Here is a 16,739-nt window from a genome sequence, read left to right as displayed (position 1 = left end):
CTTATCAAAATCACTTTGAGAACATTTAGAATCATCAGATAACAATTTTATAATTTCTTTTTCTATCAATCAAGTTCTGACCATTTTTCTTCTGCGTCATTAGGATTTTGATTTCTTCTATATCACGTACTTCTTTTCTCAAATAGTTTTCCAATTTATTAGATATTTGTGTAAAAACACTTCTTAAAGGAGTACGTAATTTCTTTAAACCCTCCATTTTTAGAGTTTATAAATAATCATATATTTATAATCAAAGTAATACAATAAATAAACCTTCAAGCCGCACCTGTTCGGATGTCATATGTTATTTTAGAAGATCAAATAAATGTCAAAAAGGTAAACTTACCGTTGTTCTTCTTGGTGGATGGCTGAAAGGATTTCTTATATGAAGTCATAAGACTGAAAATAGGAGGCTTCCTTTAAAAGACACAACACATTTTATTAGTATTTACAAATATTTATGAAGAATTTGACTGCTAGAAGGAGCTTAGTTGCAAATATGCTAAGCAGCGTTCATCTTTTGCTTCCATTCCGTTCTCAGGCTACAGTCTCTCTCAGATCTCAATTAGAGCAAAAAAAGGGGAAGAATGCCCGCCATCTAGTGGCAAGAATGGAACGCATGGTGCCAAGGACACTACTTCCAAATCCCATGGTATGCAGAGACTTTAAAATACTATTTGTGTGCTTCAAGAATATTTCTTGATAGAATGTCTACTGCTGTCTGTTGTCATATAAACAAGTTTTATTCCATTCTTCCATGATGGTTTGCGACACTAATTTTTTAAAAATTTTGTGTGAATTAAAATGTATGTTATAACATTGTTTTGGCTTTCCTGAAGCCATCGGTCATGAAAAAAAGTGACAATAAAGCTTTCATCTGATTAATCCTCTTTTTTAAATGTATAAGTCTCTAGTGACCACCTGCTTAAACATATTGGCGAGGGAAGTGATTGCAGTTGACAAATTATATGCCTATTATGAACTTTGGAATCTCTCATATGTTTCCATGCCATAATAACTGCTTACTTTTCTTTGTGTATCTTATTCCAAGGGGTAATTCTTGGAAAAATGTTGTTGAATACAATGGGGAGGGAGGGTGTAAGCAAAGTCTTCTGAAAGAGAGCCATGTAATTCTTGTAACATTTTAGAAGTTATCAACAAATTTTATTCTTAGTAAGCTAATTGCCCGAGCTTTATGATGGCTTTATAAGTCTCTCATTTGCTTAATTGTTTGGAAAGGATGCTTAAAAAAATTGAAATTCTTAAATTTTCTGGCTACTCGAGCTTTCTGGTTAGTTGAATGCCAGATAAATTGGGCATGTGAAATAAAATTTATAAATTGGGCACTGCATATGTGAAAAATCTATATTTAATGAAATAAAGCCTATAACAATCTTTTTTAAACATACTGTGTACTATATTGGTTCTTTCTGTGTATTTATTTACTTTATTTTATTTGTTTATTTATTTTTTAAATTCTGAATAGTATTTATTTTATGAAGTTTATAAGTAAGATAATTTTATGTGGTAAAAATTTGATGTGGTGTGTGTGTGTGTGTATATATATATAATTACCAAATAATACTTTTGAAAACAAAATTTAACATGCCTAGTATTTTTGTGCATTAAACTGCAGAAAAGTTATCATTAAAGACATAAAGTAAATTTAGAACTAATTTTTCACAAAGACCAAAAATTGAAATTCGTAATTAAAAAATTTCATATAATCTTATAAATGCAATGAAGAATTTAAAAAAGTTAAAATCAAAACTTTTCAAACAAGCAAAATCCCATTTAAAAAAATCAATGAAATTTAAGCATCAGTTGATTGAATTCCTCTTCTGTTTTTGTTCAATTTTCTTTAAATTTCATTGATTTTTTGAGTGAAAAGCAATTTATGATTGAAAGCAATTGATTGAGATAGGAAGAGAGCATAGTCAAATTGCAATTTGACTATGTTCTCTTTCTATCGCAATAGTATCAAAAATGTAAATGTTCTCGAAATAGGCACGATTAGAGTGCCAAGTAAATTTTGGCCACAAGTGTCAATTGAAATAAAAATGAGTATTTAATCTGCCTTGAGTGCCAAATTTCTTAGTCATTATGGATGTAACATTCTACACAATCAGAATTCTTCCTCTTCAGTATGCCTTCTGCTTTACCATCAGTATTTTCTGCATTTCTACGTCTCATCAGATGAACTCTAATATATTTTAATTTGGTTTTTGTTGCAGTTGTAAAATTATATACCTTCTTCAGATATTCATTTGCTGTCTTTTCCCATGTAAAAGCAATGCTTGACAATTTTCGTGCATTTTCAATGATGATATTTATTTCCATGGCCTAATTTTCACCTTGGCTCCCAAGGCTTGGGCCTAGGACTTAAGATTTTAAGGGACCTAAAATCATCAAATAATTCTTGATAATCCTATCCTTCTTCCCAAGAAAGCAAAAAAGGTATGAGGCACCCTGAAAGTTTATACTGTGCCTGGGGCCCAAAACTGTTGTAAACAGACCTTTCTTATTTTTTCTTTCAGAAATATTAATTCTGAAAATTTTGTGATATTTTTAATTACAGAATAAAAATATTTCATCTTAGAAAGAAAGAAATAAAGCTTTCAATCACACAGAATGAGAGTTGTTGCTTTTTGTAATTCTTTTAAAACATTTTATACTTTTGAAATAAAAATCATTCTAAAAGAGTGTAAATGTCTTTGTATATTAAAAAAAAAATATTATTTATACTTGAATTTGCTAATAATTTTTAATATTAATAAAATTGAAGATTATTAGCCTAAAAGGGATATTAGTTTCAAACTTGACATTGTCATCAAATAATTTTTTATGCCCATGTAACTTTTCAGATAAACAAATACCATGACATTAGTTCACCGTAGAAGAAAAATGATGCTGTGACTCAGTTATATCCTGTCAGGGTTACCGAAGTTTACTTAAAGATGTTTTTGGAATGTCTTTTAACCAAAAGTTTCATAGCTCTTGAAGCAACCAATGAAAATTTTTTATTTTCTGTTGCATGGGATAATAGAATAGTAAAGGAAAGAATAGGCAACAGGAGTGAGTACAAGAATAAACTGATATATTGTGACATTATGGAAAGTATATAAAATTTTTAAATACACCGTTTTGGGAGACATTAAAATCTAAATATTTTCAGATTATATTTATTTATATATTTTTATAGTTAATTTATTTCCTACCTGTAATGCATAATTGCAAGGTAATATTTTTTTCAGTTAGATATATTATTTGTAATTATTATATTTTGTAGTTCCTTAATACAAGATTATTTAAAAGGTTTTACTCCGAATCCTGATATCTTGTGTAACAAGAAAATCAAGTTTGATGCTTTCTTAAAATATGCAGTGCAACATTTTGAAGCAGATGCCATTGCAACTGGACATTATGCTCGAATTATGCCTTTCTCAAGCAGTCCTAATAGAGGTGAGACAGAAATAATTATTTGTTAAACATTTTTTATTGAGTCATGTACCTTAATAAACTTGTGTCTCTTTGAAAGAATAGTCAGAAAAATTAAATTACTGATTTATATTTTTGCATTAATTATGGGCATTGGTTGAAAACAAAGTACAGTAGAATTCTGATTATCCATGACTACTTAATCTGCTAATGTTTGTAATCCACACTTATTTTTGGATTGAAACAAACAAAATTTCTGTTTTTTAAAAAATTCAGTATGGTCATTTTAATAGTAATTTGTTCTTATAAATGCCAATTTCTAATATTTCTAATATATTTTGATTGAAAAAGTTAATAATACTAATTATCCATGCCCTAAAAAATATTCCTGAGGCAGAATAGTTAAGTGGCAACCTGTGATATCACCAAAAAATATATATGTGGTAACCCAGTTATGTGCATTGAGTTTGTGCTACTCTGTGATTTTTTTTAAAGCAAAAACACTCACTGTAGTGCAGAATAGGAGGATTTCTAAAAAAAGATGAATATTTCATTACTGATGCTTCTTACTTTTTTTAATTTTATTGATTGATTGCTCTTTATGGAATTCTTAGCCTACCATCATTTTGAATTGGCTGTTGCCTTTTGTGCATTAGCTTGTCTAAAATGTGTAGAGAGGTGTGGACTATTGGTGGAGAGTGTGGATAATCATACCAACTGAATTATTTTTACTATTCTAAGTTATTTAGCATTTAAAAAAAACTTTTTTAGTAACCATGAATCATGAATATATAATTTTTCCCCCACTCATGTTTTAAATTAATCATTATTTTTGAGTGTGCATTCCATTGTCTTTTAAAAATATTAAGTTTATATAATTAATATGTGTAGGAAGTGTATTTATCCTTGGCTTTTCAGATGTTGATTTCTAATTGAAATTTGCCTCACTGTAGGTTTCTTTGTATTACGTGCAACAAATTACACTCATTTACATCAATGGTGACTAGAGATAGATTCTTAAAAATAACCCTTGTGAGATTTTTCTAACTTTGAAACTCAAAAACATGGCATTAAGGGAATAAAAAACAGTAATTTTCTTTTAATATATTCAAATTTTCAATTCTATCACTTTTTATAAACTGCTAATTGTGTTCTTATTCTATACGTATGCATAAGACAAAATAGAAGAATTAGTGTAGAGGTCCAGTTTAAGGAAAATTGTACTGTTGTTTTTTTGCAAATAAAGTATTTATTTATTTATATTTTTTCCTGTCACTTAAAAACATACAAATTGTTTTGAAAATAATTGCATTGCTAAATACATAATTTTTTCCATAAAATACTTTGTAAAAACAAATAATTTCTTAGTACCTAAGAAAAAGGGGGAAAGAATTCTTTATCATTTATATCTGTCTTCTCAATCTGTTTTATCTTCATTTTGTTGTATCTTTCTTTTTTTTTTTTTTTTTAACGTAAAAGAATTAAAAATGTAATAGTTTTGTATTCAGTAAATCCTATTGACATAAATATTAAGGCGTAACTATTCAGTTATTTATTTTGCAAGCAGCTCAAATGTAATGTAAAAGTAGGAAATAGAGAAATAGAAATAAATCTTAGAAAACCATATAATCTGTAGAATTTTCTAATCCACACAACCAAGATGTGTAGATTGGCAGAATTCTACTATATATCTTTAATCTACCTGTGTATTCTTAAAATTAGAATTTAGATTCTGGTGTTGACTTTTATATAGCGCTTTCAATAATGTGTACTAAATCATACAGTTATGTGTAAATTTATTTCTTATTCCTACCAGGGTTTTATTTGCATATATAAACATATCCCAATTTTTTATGTGTAGATATTGATAATTATATCAAATGAAGTCATCTGTAGTTATACCACTAAATCTACATAAGTTTTACATATTTGGCTCAAATATTAAATAAAAGCGTTAAATGAAAGATTTCTTTGATTAAAGAAAATTAATGCAAATAAGCTTAAAGTATAATTTTCAGTGTATCTGAAAATTACACTCAAATTTAAAAAAAAAAAAAAAAAAAAAAAATTGTGCTAAAGAAAACATTTGCATCTTAAGTTATATGAAACAATTATAAATGTAAAACACCTCAAATTTGGAAAATAAAGTGTAAATATGCTATGACTAGCTCTTTAGCAGCAAAAATAGATTACTTTTTGCTTTTTACTGCACTGTTTAATAAAACTCATTTGAGCCTTCAGAATGGCCATCTAGCTTAGGTATACATTAAATATAATTCTATTTTCTTATTGTCCTTGTTCACATACAGCACTGAAACCCATTTTTAATTGTTTTTAAATATATACATTTATAATTTAACAAGAATTTGTAATAAAGAACTTGAATTTTTAAGGTTACCAGCTTTTAAAAGGAGTTGATAAACAAAAGGATCAGACGTTTTTCTTGGCTCAGATTCCAAAAACAGCACTTCAAAAATGCATGTTCCCACTTGGAGAAATGACTAAATCAACAGTAAAAAATATTGCTACTGCTGCTGGCTTTCATCGAATTGTACGAAAAAGAGAAGTAAGTAGTCTTTTCTGTTATAGAATATCTGTTATTACAGATTGGAACAATAAGGTGTAAATTTATTTATTGTTTTTCAATATATTGATAAAATTAAGTAGTACATAATATTTCGGTAGTTCAGTAGTATATATATAGTATTATTATTTTTCATAGAGTGTTGGAATTTGTTTCATTGGCCGTAGAAATTTTCAGTCTTTTATTGATGACTACATTGAGCCTCGAGTAGGAAATTTTATAAATGTAGAAAATGGAAAAATTGTTGGACAACACAAAGGTATGTGACCTGTAATGGTGCTAAAAATTTTTATGTGGCAGTGATAATGAAATTAATAATGCATTGGTACTCTATAAAAAGGGTATATTGGGATCATGAAAACTAAAAATATAAATTAAGAATTTTATATATGTTTAAATTACTTTTATCTCTTCAAAGTTTGTTTTCTGTTAGAAAGTAGTTTTATTTAAAAAAAATTCATATTTTTTTATTTTAAAGTATTTCAATTAATTTGTTTGCAAAGTTTCATATGACAAACAGAAATTGGTAATTTAAAGGCTTATAAAATCAATAAAATATCTTTACTCACATCTCTTTTTGTAAAATTGGCTTTTTTAAACATATATTGTTCTATATTATAGCCTGAAATTTCCTCTAACATGATTACATAACAAGGTACTTAAAACCATTATTATTCATAGTATTAAAATTAATGTTATAAAACTCTGCACTGTAAGTTAAAAAACTAGAAAAATGTGTTTAGCTTTAAAATTTAAGAAAACAAAATTTGTAATTATCTTTTTTGAACACTTCGTACAATACTGAAACATGTAATATTTCTTTTAAATGATTTTTGTATTGTTTTCAAATAATGGTACCGTAATTTCGCGCGTATAGTCCGCGGACTATCTGTGTTTAAAATGCGAATTTTTGAAGCTGCGGACTATCCACCAGTGCGGATAATACGCTGGTTGTTCATGGTTAAAATCGTTGAAATTTAAAAAACACGCTGTCGTGAACTGCCGATGATCAAATGTAAAAAAAGCACGAGATTCCAAGAAAACATTCGTATGTATCGTATCGATAGTAAACCATAGAGCATAGTGCAGAACGAATGAGTAGTAGCAAGTAGAGCTCCTAAAATCCAGGCTCGCGCATCAAGCGATGCCGGGATATGAGCCAAAGAAAGTCTTGTGTGAGCACTCACTTAGCGCAACCAGAGTCTTTATATCCCAGTATCCTTCGCACTGCTTTAGCGCAACTGCCGGGAGGGGGAAAAGTAATGCGTCAGCTCGGTTTTTAGGAGCCATAGTAGCAAGCACTTGGAGTAGGAAGAAAAAAGCGTGATTCGTTTACTTATAGCGTGGTTCGGCAACACCGAGTGAGTGGGGTCGAAGGTCACATTTCATTACCACTTATCACGAGTATAGCACGTTGCACAGTATTTTGTTTTCGTATTTTGTCTTTCATCTTCGATAACGTTGATGAAACATCGCCGAAGTTTTTACTGCTGAGTTAAACTCAAGGTAGTTGAGAAAGCTGAATAAGATGAAATAGAGAAGCGGGCCGTTATTGGTTTAATATTAGTATTCGGTGCACACAGGATTTGGCTACTTTTGGCGACTTTATGATGAGCAGTGAAAACGGGACATATACGATGAGTAGTTAACGGGTCATTCAAAGAAAATATACAGTTAAACATAGTATATACTATGTATATAGTATATATACTATGTGTGTATACTATGTATATAGGCGTTCTTTGGATCATTTTTGGTGTTGGCGATAATTTTCAAAGTCACACCAAGGCTGCACCATATACTAGATTTTACCCCGTTATTTTGAAGTGGACGAGAAAGCGGTGAGAAATTGGCGCAAACAAAAGGATGTGTTTAAAAGGCATGGGAATATTGCCGTATTTAAAAAACGTAATTTCGGACGTATAGTCCGTGGACTATCCGGTGGTGCGGACTATCTGACGATTTTTGAAATTTTTTTTATATAAAATCGTGTCTGCGGACTATACGTGCGAAATTACGGTACTACCATTTTGTAATGAAAATATCTGCGCTTGGTATTTCTTTGATATTACCCACTTACTGAAGGCTTGGATGTTTGTCTATGTAACATGGAGGCACTTAAATCACTGATGAGACAGAAGTCCACTTGATAGGCTTTTTGATATGAAAGGAAAGATGGGAGACCCTCTGATCTGTCTCCAAGGGCTCCTCAGATACCATCCCATCAAAATTGAATGGAGCTGTATGGTAAGTTCGGTAGAGCTATCGTTCTGAACATTTGAAAAAACAATGCACTTTACATTTTAAACATTAGTTAAACAGCCCAAAAATAATTCTAAAAATGTGTAAATACACGTGTGTAGAATACTTATCTGTTGCCATGATGCATGGACTTGCTGGAACTTCATAGCTAAATCATGCGAATGTTTTCTACTATTTCGTTATTGACTTATGCTTTATTGTTGAATTTGACGTCCTGTACTTTTTCCCTTTGCATAAGTTACCCACCTCTTTAATTCTGTTTCATTTGCTTTGTTAAGTTGTGACAGTGAGATGCTTTTTTAGGATATTTAACCCAAACTTCTCTGAACAGTGGTGGAGGTTTTGTGTATTCCAGCCCACAGTTTTGCTGAAGTCACTGTTTTGAATATCATTGGCTCTAGTGAGATTACGCAAAGCCATCTTGATGGGAGAAGGCCAGAGCTAACGTTTGATGACGTCACAGCCAGGGGCGGTCAGCCAAGATGATCTTCGATCAGCGTGCTTTCTTTTTCTCGATAGTATATGAGAAAAAATATATTTTTCTCTTCAGAGCATTAGTAACAAAAAATACTGAAAAACTGCGGTACTAATCTTTTACACTTAGACAACAGGGCTGCATCTAAGAGTAGTTTCTCAAATAATATTAATTTTTGCTTGCTAATAGTAACATTTTTTACAATACTATACTTTTGTTGCATAACATCATGTGCAGTTTAATAGCATTAAATACTGCAAAATCAAGTAGTTCTACACTGGTTAAAATGGAAAATTATACCAAATTTTTAACCGCAGTGTGAATTGCATTCAAAACTAAAATCATAACTAAATATTTTCACTTATTTCCAAGCAATACAAAAAAATATGTTTTTGCTCTCTCATATAAAAAAATTACCCAAAAATTCGAAAGCTTCAAAAATTTATGTTTCAGATTTACTCAAAGGATTGACATTCAACATAAAGCTATGCTTCTCAGATAAGTTTTCTCATTATTTACATATAATTGTTTATATCATATAATTTTAAGATGAAAAAATGTTACTTTGTAATTAATCTGGAAACATAGCAATATAAATGCATTCCGTTTTTTCATTATTTAATTTACACGTAGATTTTCATTCATATAAAATGAATACAAAATGAGGCCATTATTTTAGATGTAACTTCATAATATACAATTCACATTATTCTTATTTCTTCAAATTTTGACATTTCACAAATGCATGCAAAAATATGCACACACACACATATACTATATATATATAATGTTTTTCAGAATAGTAAATATACGTATATTGTTAAACAAATTAAAATCTAATATACTTATTACTTCATACTGAATATCAAAATAAAAACACACACCAGTTATTTATCCTTGAAGAATTTTCACTAAATGCTAAAATTTAAAGCTTATTTACATGTGCTCAATAAATATTCAAAACATATTGATTCTTTTCGCATTTGTTATTTATAGACACATATAGAAAGATATTCAATCTAAAAATTTGCAGCAATTAAGAAATACTCATTTTCATAACAAAACATTTGTTTCATAAATTTCAAATATTTCATTTAACTGAAGTTAATATAAAGAATAATAATTTGCCTAACATAATTAATATTTTTATTATAATAGGTTATGAAAAAATGTTGTAATTATAGTATTAAACTTATTAATGTATACTCACTGAAGCATGTTAAACAAGCGACTCCAGATTACTGATACAGTAAAAGTCTTTAATCCAGACTCGTCAGGCCTTCGGCAATTCCGGATTATTGGTTTTTCTGGATTATAGATCATCAGTTTAAATCTGGTAAGATGGCATGCAGAAATTATAAAATTAAAAATATGAAACCGTAATTTATGAAATAAAGATTATGATGTAAAGGGTATCAAAATTTGAGAAAAAAAAAAGGTGTATATTTATTTGTTTACTTTATTAAACATTTCTTTCAATCCACGCATGCGTAAAGCATACATTATGCACAGTCGAAATTAGAAAATTGCAACCAGAAAACTATTTGATGTATATTCGTGATATTTATAATGACAAGGAATTTGATTTAAATCATATCAAAGACAGAGTACATCCAGATGAAATACTACATTTAATAAGGAATTATAAGCCGAATTAAAAAAAATCTGCCCTGAAGATAAGGATAACTTCCAGTTCATTGCGCGCTGCGACGTCCCCCCCTCCCCCCGCAGAGCAGCGTGAAATTGATAAACAGATTTCAAAATGGTTAGAAAAACAAATCACCTCTCTGTCACTTTCTTCATGCCTTTATCTATTTTTTGCAGCAATTTCACTTTTTGTTTAATGGACATCGAAACATGCTTTCGCTTTGTAGATGCTTTGGTAGCTCCAGAATCGGAAATTCTTTTTGACATAATTGAAAGTTCAAGCTTACTTTTATAAAATTGCTCTAACAGTCTGCAAAAAATAATAAGCTTGACCCAATTAGAAGATTAAGGAACAACGCAATCTGCAACATTAACTGAAATAGATAATTAGATAATTTTAGTTTAGCTTATACTGTCTGTTATACATTAAATGCGCATGCGTAAATGTATTATGCGCATGCTTAGTCGCATATGCCCAAGCATAAAGGTATTATGCACATGCATTAACGCATTATGCGTTGTCGCATGCGCAAAAAGTTTGTAGCTTTGATGTCCGGATTATGGACGTCCGGACTTTTGGCAGTATTAAATTACTGTATGAATGAGGATTGGTTTTTCCTTTTCTGGGGTTTTGCTTGCTTTCTAAAACGATCATTACGAACTTTAGTATAATTATTCAATAAAATGTTTGAAATTGAGGATAAACATAACCGTCGTAATTTACCAATTTCCATCTTACATGAACATATTAACTGTATAGATCCAATATTCATGAGATCTAGGTTTTCTTCAGAAAGCTGTATCAATAAAAGTTTTTGGTTATTGGCACATAAAAAGTCAGTTTCATAATGTTCTGAAATAAGTCCCTGAAATATCTGAAATGTAACTGCAATAATATATACAACAAATTCATTAGACCACAATAACCCCCCTCTGTCGATGCACTCCAAATAATCTGAAAGATTATTTTCACATTCTAAAACCTTATCAGAATGTAGAATAGTTTTGCATTTTGGACAATTTGCTTTATTAGAGATTTTTCGAGTCACATATCCACCTTTATAAATCAATACTCTCATATCTTTATCCATTATTTAAAATGTTTGTGAAAAGGAAATAATTTCATTAAACTTTTCAATGCTACATTCAGTACTATTGTCTAAATCATCATTATCCGTTTGTAATGTCTTTATTGTGAACTCCCCATTTTTTTGAAAAATTCAGTTTCATCCAGCTAATTAACTGGAGTTTCTTTTCAGATTCTAAAGCCTGAGTCAGTGAAATATGGTAATTTGCACCATTCATTTGGCAATATTGTCCAAATCTTGCCTCCAAATTGTCTGAAATTTTCCATACAGCACATACTGGAATTTAAAATTCTTTAACTCTTTCGCATTGATAAAAGTTGTGGTTGTATGTTTCAGTGCATGATATGTTTCTCTAGTGAGTCGACCAACAGTTTTTCTGGACTTTTACCTGTCATCACCATTCCATTTTATCAACCACGTACAAAAATTTTCGAAAAATTTAATTTTATCATCATTAATTGAAAATACTGGTTCACGATTCGTATCTGCTAAATGTAGTCCTTTGCGTGGATGTTCAACATTGACAATACTTCACCATTTCAAAATTATTTCTATGAAATCTTTTGTTCCTTTAACAGTTTCTCCATATCCTGTTTTGTTTTCTTTTAATTCGACATGTAATGCTGCAACATGTCTTTTCATCAAAAAGTTTAACGGCAGTAGAAACATTCTGCCATTCTAAAGAAGTTGGATATAGAACTTTTTTCGGAAGAGCTGGAGCTATTTTCATAGAATGCTGCTGCTCTATGTTATATAATTTTTTTCAGATGCAATAGATTTGCACAGTACAACGTATTATCTGTATCATCAAAAGATGGAATATTAAAGGTTTGATTGGTTTCATCTTGTTTTAATCAATTATTCCTTATACATTTCAGTAAATGAACTGAATCAAATAATAAAAGAATCTTTTTTTCCCAAACAAAATTCATTTTCAATAGCAGACACCATATGACCATTGCATAGCATTTCAAACATTTTTCGGTTAACATAGTTGTTGTCGGAAATTATGGAAACAACCTCAAAGCCACAATCATGAACAAATTTTAACACTTGTGAAGTCTGAATTTTTAAATCGTTTGGCTTGAGATTATGAACAGAAACCATTGTAACAACTTCTTTATTTGAAGATAAGATTGAAGAAATCATAAAGGTTTGAATTGTAGAAGCTTCTTGAGACTTATCTGTACATGACAAGCCTTCAATTTCACCATTCTTATATGCAACAGTAGGTTTAATATATATCTCATCAAGTAAAAGATTCAAAACTTTTTCATGATTTTGTAGTTGTGAAGATTTATGAGATAAATACTTTGCATTTAACCCCGTTGTCGACCCAACATTTAATGCTAACTTTTTTACGTAGGAAGGATGTGGTAAACTCAAGGACGAGCTTTCTCGTATTCGAGAATAACACGTAGGGCTGCTATAAAATAATGTGCAAGCCCATGTCATCATTTCAGCTGTGTAGGCTGGGCGTTTAGCTTTCAGTAATGATATCTGTTCCCTAAAAAAATTTAATCGGTAGATCATAATCTGTTCTTTATATTTTTAGAACATTTCTGAAGAGTTTCAGTTACCAACTCCAGCATTTCTTCGACTGTTTTTGAGGTTTTCTCATAACTGTACAAATGATTTGAAAGGTTTTTCAAATTTTGACTATTTATTTCAGAATCTTTTTCCAAAAGCCATTCAAACATACTTGTTATGTTTAAACCTTCACAAAAATCTGAAACAGTTAAATCATGCTTGACTTTGAATGAAACAGTGACTGTTGGACAATCCTCCATCTCATTACGCAAAAAAAGTATATAATCACATGCTTTCATTATTGCCCATGTATTTGGTAATTTATTGTTGTAAAGTTTCAAAAATTCTGAAAAGGAGGCATGTTGTCTGTTGCACAGAGATTTTTTAAATTATTTTTACGTCAGTAGTAACCCGGGGTACTCGGGTGACGGAAGTGACATCACAGAAAAAGGGTGTGGCCAGTATCCAGAGGGGACTAGAACCGGAAGTGAGGATACCAGCGCCATCTTGTATTACGTGATGGAATGACATCAACAAACTTTCGTTTTTAATTCTGTGGCAACGATTTTATGTTTTCAAAGTTTTTATTTTTTGTGGCAACGAGCTCTGGAGCCACATGTTTGGCATGACATCACTTTTAATTTATTATTTTTAATTATTTAATACACCATTAATTTACTCTTTTTGATAAGTATTTTAATTATTTAGTATGTCATTATTTTAATTATTACCTTTTAATTAATTTTTATGGAATTTAATCTTATTTTCCCTGAATTTTAAAAATAACTCCACGGCTAGCGTTCGAACCCGCCATCTCTGAGGTGTAAGACCTGAACGTTACCACACAGCTACCCCGTCGTCTTATCAGACTTCTTATTTGAAACTCTTTTCGTCCCTTTGACTTATTTTGCACCATTGATGTCATGAGGCTGAAAGTCTGCACATGCGCTTTGACGTGAAAATCGCATCACACATTTGTTTTAACACGACAGCTAGGATTTCTTTTGGCTTCATAATCATTACTTTATTCATTGCTGTTTTAAATGTAAGATTTTCCCACACTTTAATTTTTTTTTATTATTAAGATATTTTTAATTGTTTTAATTTTTCATCTCATTCTTACTATATTTTAAGTTATTAGTTAATTTATTAATTTTTGATTTAATATGTTCCGAATGGAATAACTCAGGAATTTTTCTGAAAATGTTCCGAATGGAATAACTCAGGAAAAGTTTCATGAACAGAGCATGAAAAATAATGATAAATTTTTAATTTTATTTTGTCTGTAGTACATTTACTTATGCTAAAATCTTCCATTTGGTTGACTGTACATTTAGACGCAAGTTGATAAATCAGAGGGATTTTGTGTTTTAAAGCTTCAGATTCAGAAATATTACAACTTCAGAAATAATACAACTCAAAAGCAAAAAGATTAAAACAACAAGAGAATATACTGCAAGCAAGCGAACGTGATAAATGACTTTTTTGGGCTGATTTTCATGAATTCATAGATCAGGTGCAAAATTTTAATGCACTGTATATGAACTATTTTTCAAATGTATTACGATCTCTGTTTTCCAACTTTACATAGACTTTAAGTAAACATTTCATGTTAATTTACCATTTTTCCTCAGATTTACGTATTTACTAAATTTGTGCATTTTGTTTATAATTATAATACCAAAAGGACATAAGAGAACATTTGTTTCTTGGAAATGTCCATATTTTTACCCAACTGTTATTTCTTTCATAGCTTTGAAGTAACCTATTAAACATACAGTTATCTTGTATTGACCAGACAGCCATTGGTCTTGCCAATGTCTGAGGGAAGTCACAAAGCTAGAGAATTTAAGTAATATTTTACCAGTACGGAGAACTTCTTACGGCGTTTTTGATGAAAATTGACCGAATTTAGTAGTTCATTACTAACCTAGAAGCCTTTAACTATTTTTTTATTCGAAAAAAACACAGAAATTATCATCAAGAATTTCCATACAAATATATTGTACTACTTTTCATGCCATTACATTTCCAATGAAATTTGATTCATTGTCAGATAATTAAATGTTTGTTATTTTTTCGCATGCAAATGCATTTCATGTCTCACATACGCTCATTACATATGATTTAACAAAATTACAAACAAGTTGGAAGTTACATGAATATTTCCTGAAATACTGTACATTTCATTCCAGAAAGTTTACATGAGTATTTTCATTTTGAAACCCTTAATGTTTCTTTTCCTGTATTCAAAGTAAATTTTGAGTATAAAATTTTCAGTTGAGACGGAAGTTATTTGTGGGTGGTTGTGAGGTGTTAGTGTTTTCATAAACCGTTTTTGTGAAGCACCTTATTGGTAACCTTTAGAACACTTTGAATATTACCATTTTTTACATTACTGCTACTGCAAATCATTGAATTTTCAAATATTTTCCTATTTATCGTTTACAATGCCTGTAAAGACTTAGGAACAAATTTTTACTAAATAGTTATATTACTTGATTTAATCATTGTGTTACACATTTAGAAGATTTAACTTCAGCAACACTACCACGCTGAACCAGAAATTAATAAAAGAAATGTAATTTTTATCTTAGTATACTATAGGGATAGATTAATTTTCGCTGACTTAGATATATTCGAATGTAGATAATGGAGACTTTTAACCCAGCTCATACAGACTTGGAATATTTTCTCTAAGTCACCACGATCACTGATTTGCATTGTCATAGACTTTTTCTCGTGAAGTCTATTTCTTTCTTAAAAGTTTATATATTAATTTCATTAGAAGCATGTCTAAGAAAATACCTCATCTTCACAAGAAACATCAGCGCTTTGATTTTAATTAATAATAAAATAAGAATCATTGCTTTGTAAATATATTTCTCTTTGACTCAAAAGTTTCTTCTTTATCATATTCGAAATGAGCAATTAACTGTACATAACTAATATATTGTATTGATGAACCAGAGTTATATTTTAACTTACTTCATTACATTTCAAGTGAATGTGTTTTATTTCATCTTTTAATATAATCTTAAAGGCTTAAATGAGTGTTTCATTACAAAATTTGAACTTTCTAACTTCATTCTACTGAAACAAAAACATTCATAACTTATTGCAAAGAAAAATTTTTACATATTATACTTTTTGATAAATTTTCATACCACAGTATTATCTTGAGTACACATTTAAATTTTCATACCACAGTATTATCTTTATTGATTTATTGATAAATTTTCATACCACAGTATTATCTTGAGTTATTGCGAAGAAAAATTTTTACATGTTATACTTTTTGATAAATTTTCATACCTCAAGTATTAACTAGAAAATTTGTTTCCTAGTCCACTGCTAATATATTACTAATTTTCGCTCTTTCAATACATTTCCTATGTGACAAAAAAAAAAAAAAAAAAAAAATCAGTTTAGAAACTTTTTTACTTAACACCTTGTATTGCATTGCTGAACCGGGGCCATGCTTTCATTTTTATTACATATCATGCGAATATTTTTAAAAAGGCATATTTTTTACTTCTGTTAGCACAATTTTAACCAGCATTTTACTATTACAGAGACTTCTTTAGTAAAATTTCAAGGGTTAAGTTGAACGTTTCATTACTAATTTCTGGATATATCCTACTTAAAAGCTCATAACAGATTAGCAAAAGAATTTATTTATGTACTTCGTTGTGCTCTTGGTTAATTTTTAAAT

At 29.7% G+C, this 16,739-nt stretch overlaps 1 protein-coding gene across 5 annotated transcripts in view; it reads left to right on the top strand.

Annotated features, from left to right (window-relative positions):
* LOC146999437 (mitochondrial tRNA-specific 2-thiouridylase 1) overlaps nucleotides 1-16,739 on the top strand; it is a 147,214-nt gene that overhangs the window by 59,545 nt on the left and 70,930 nt on the right. For 4 of the 5 annotated variants that reach the window (XM_085824564.1, XM_085824565.1, XM_085824566.1 and 1 more), the window contains 3 exons: nucleotides 3,290-3,462; nucleotides 5,832-6,004; nucleotides 6,161-6,281. In XM_085824564.1, coding sequence (XP_085680690.1) covers nucleotides 3,290-3,462; nucleotides 5,832-6,004; nucleotides 6,161-6,281 — 467 coding nt within the window. The remainder of the gene's footprint in view (nucleotides 1-3,289; nucleotides 3,463-5,831; nucleotides 6,005-6,160; nucleotides 6,282-16,739) is intronic. The other variant, XM_085824563.1, reaches the window with a different exon arrangement.

This window comes from Stegodyphus dumicola, chromosome 1 (genome assembly GCF_044657685.1).
Source record: "Stegodyphus dumicola isolate Sdum_Otavi_A_Nest chromosome 1, ASM4465768v1".
NCBI lineage: Eukaryota > Metazoa > Arthropoda > Arachnida > Araneae > Eresidae > Stegodyphus > Stegodyphus dumicola.
This window is presented reverse-complemented; position numbering and strand designations above follow the sequence as displayed.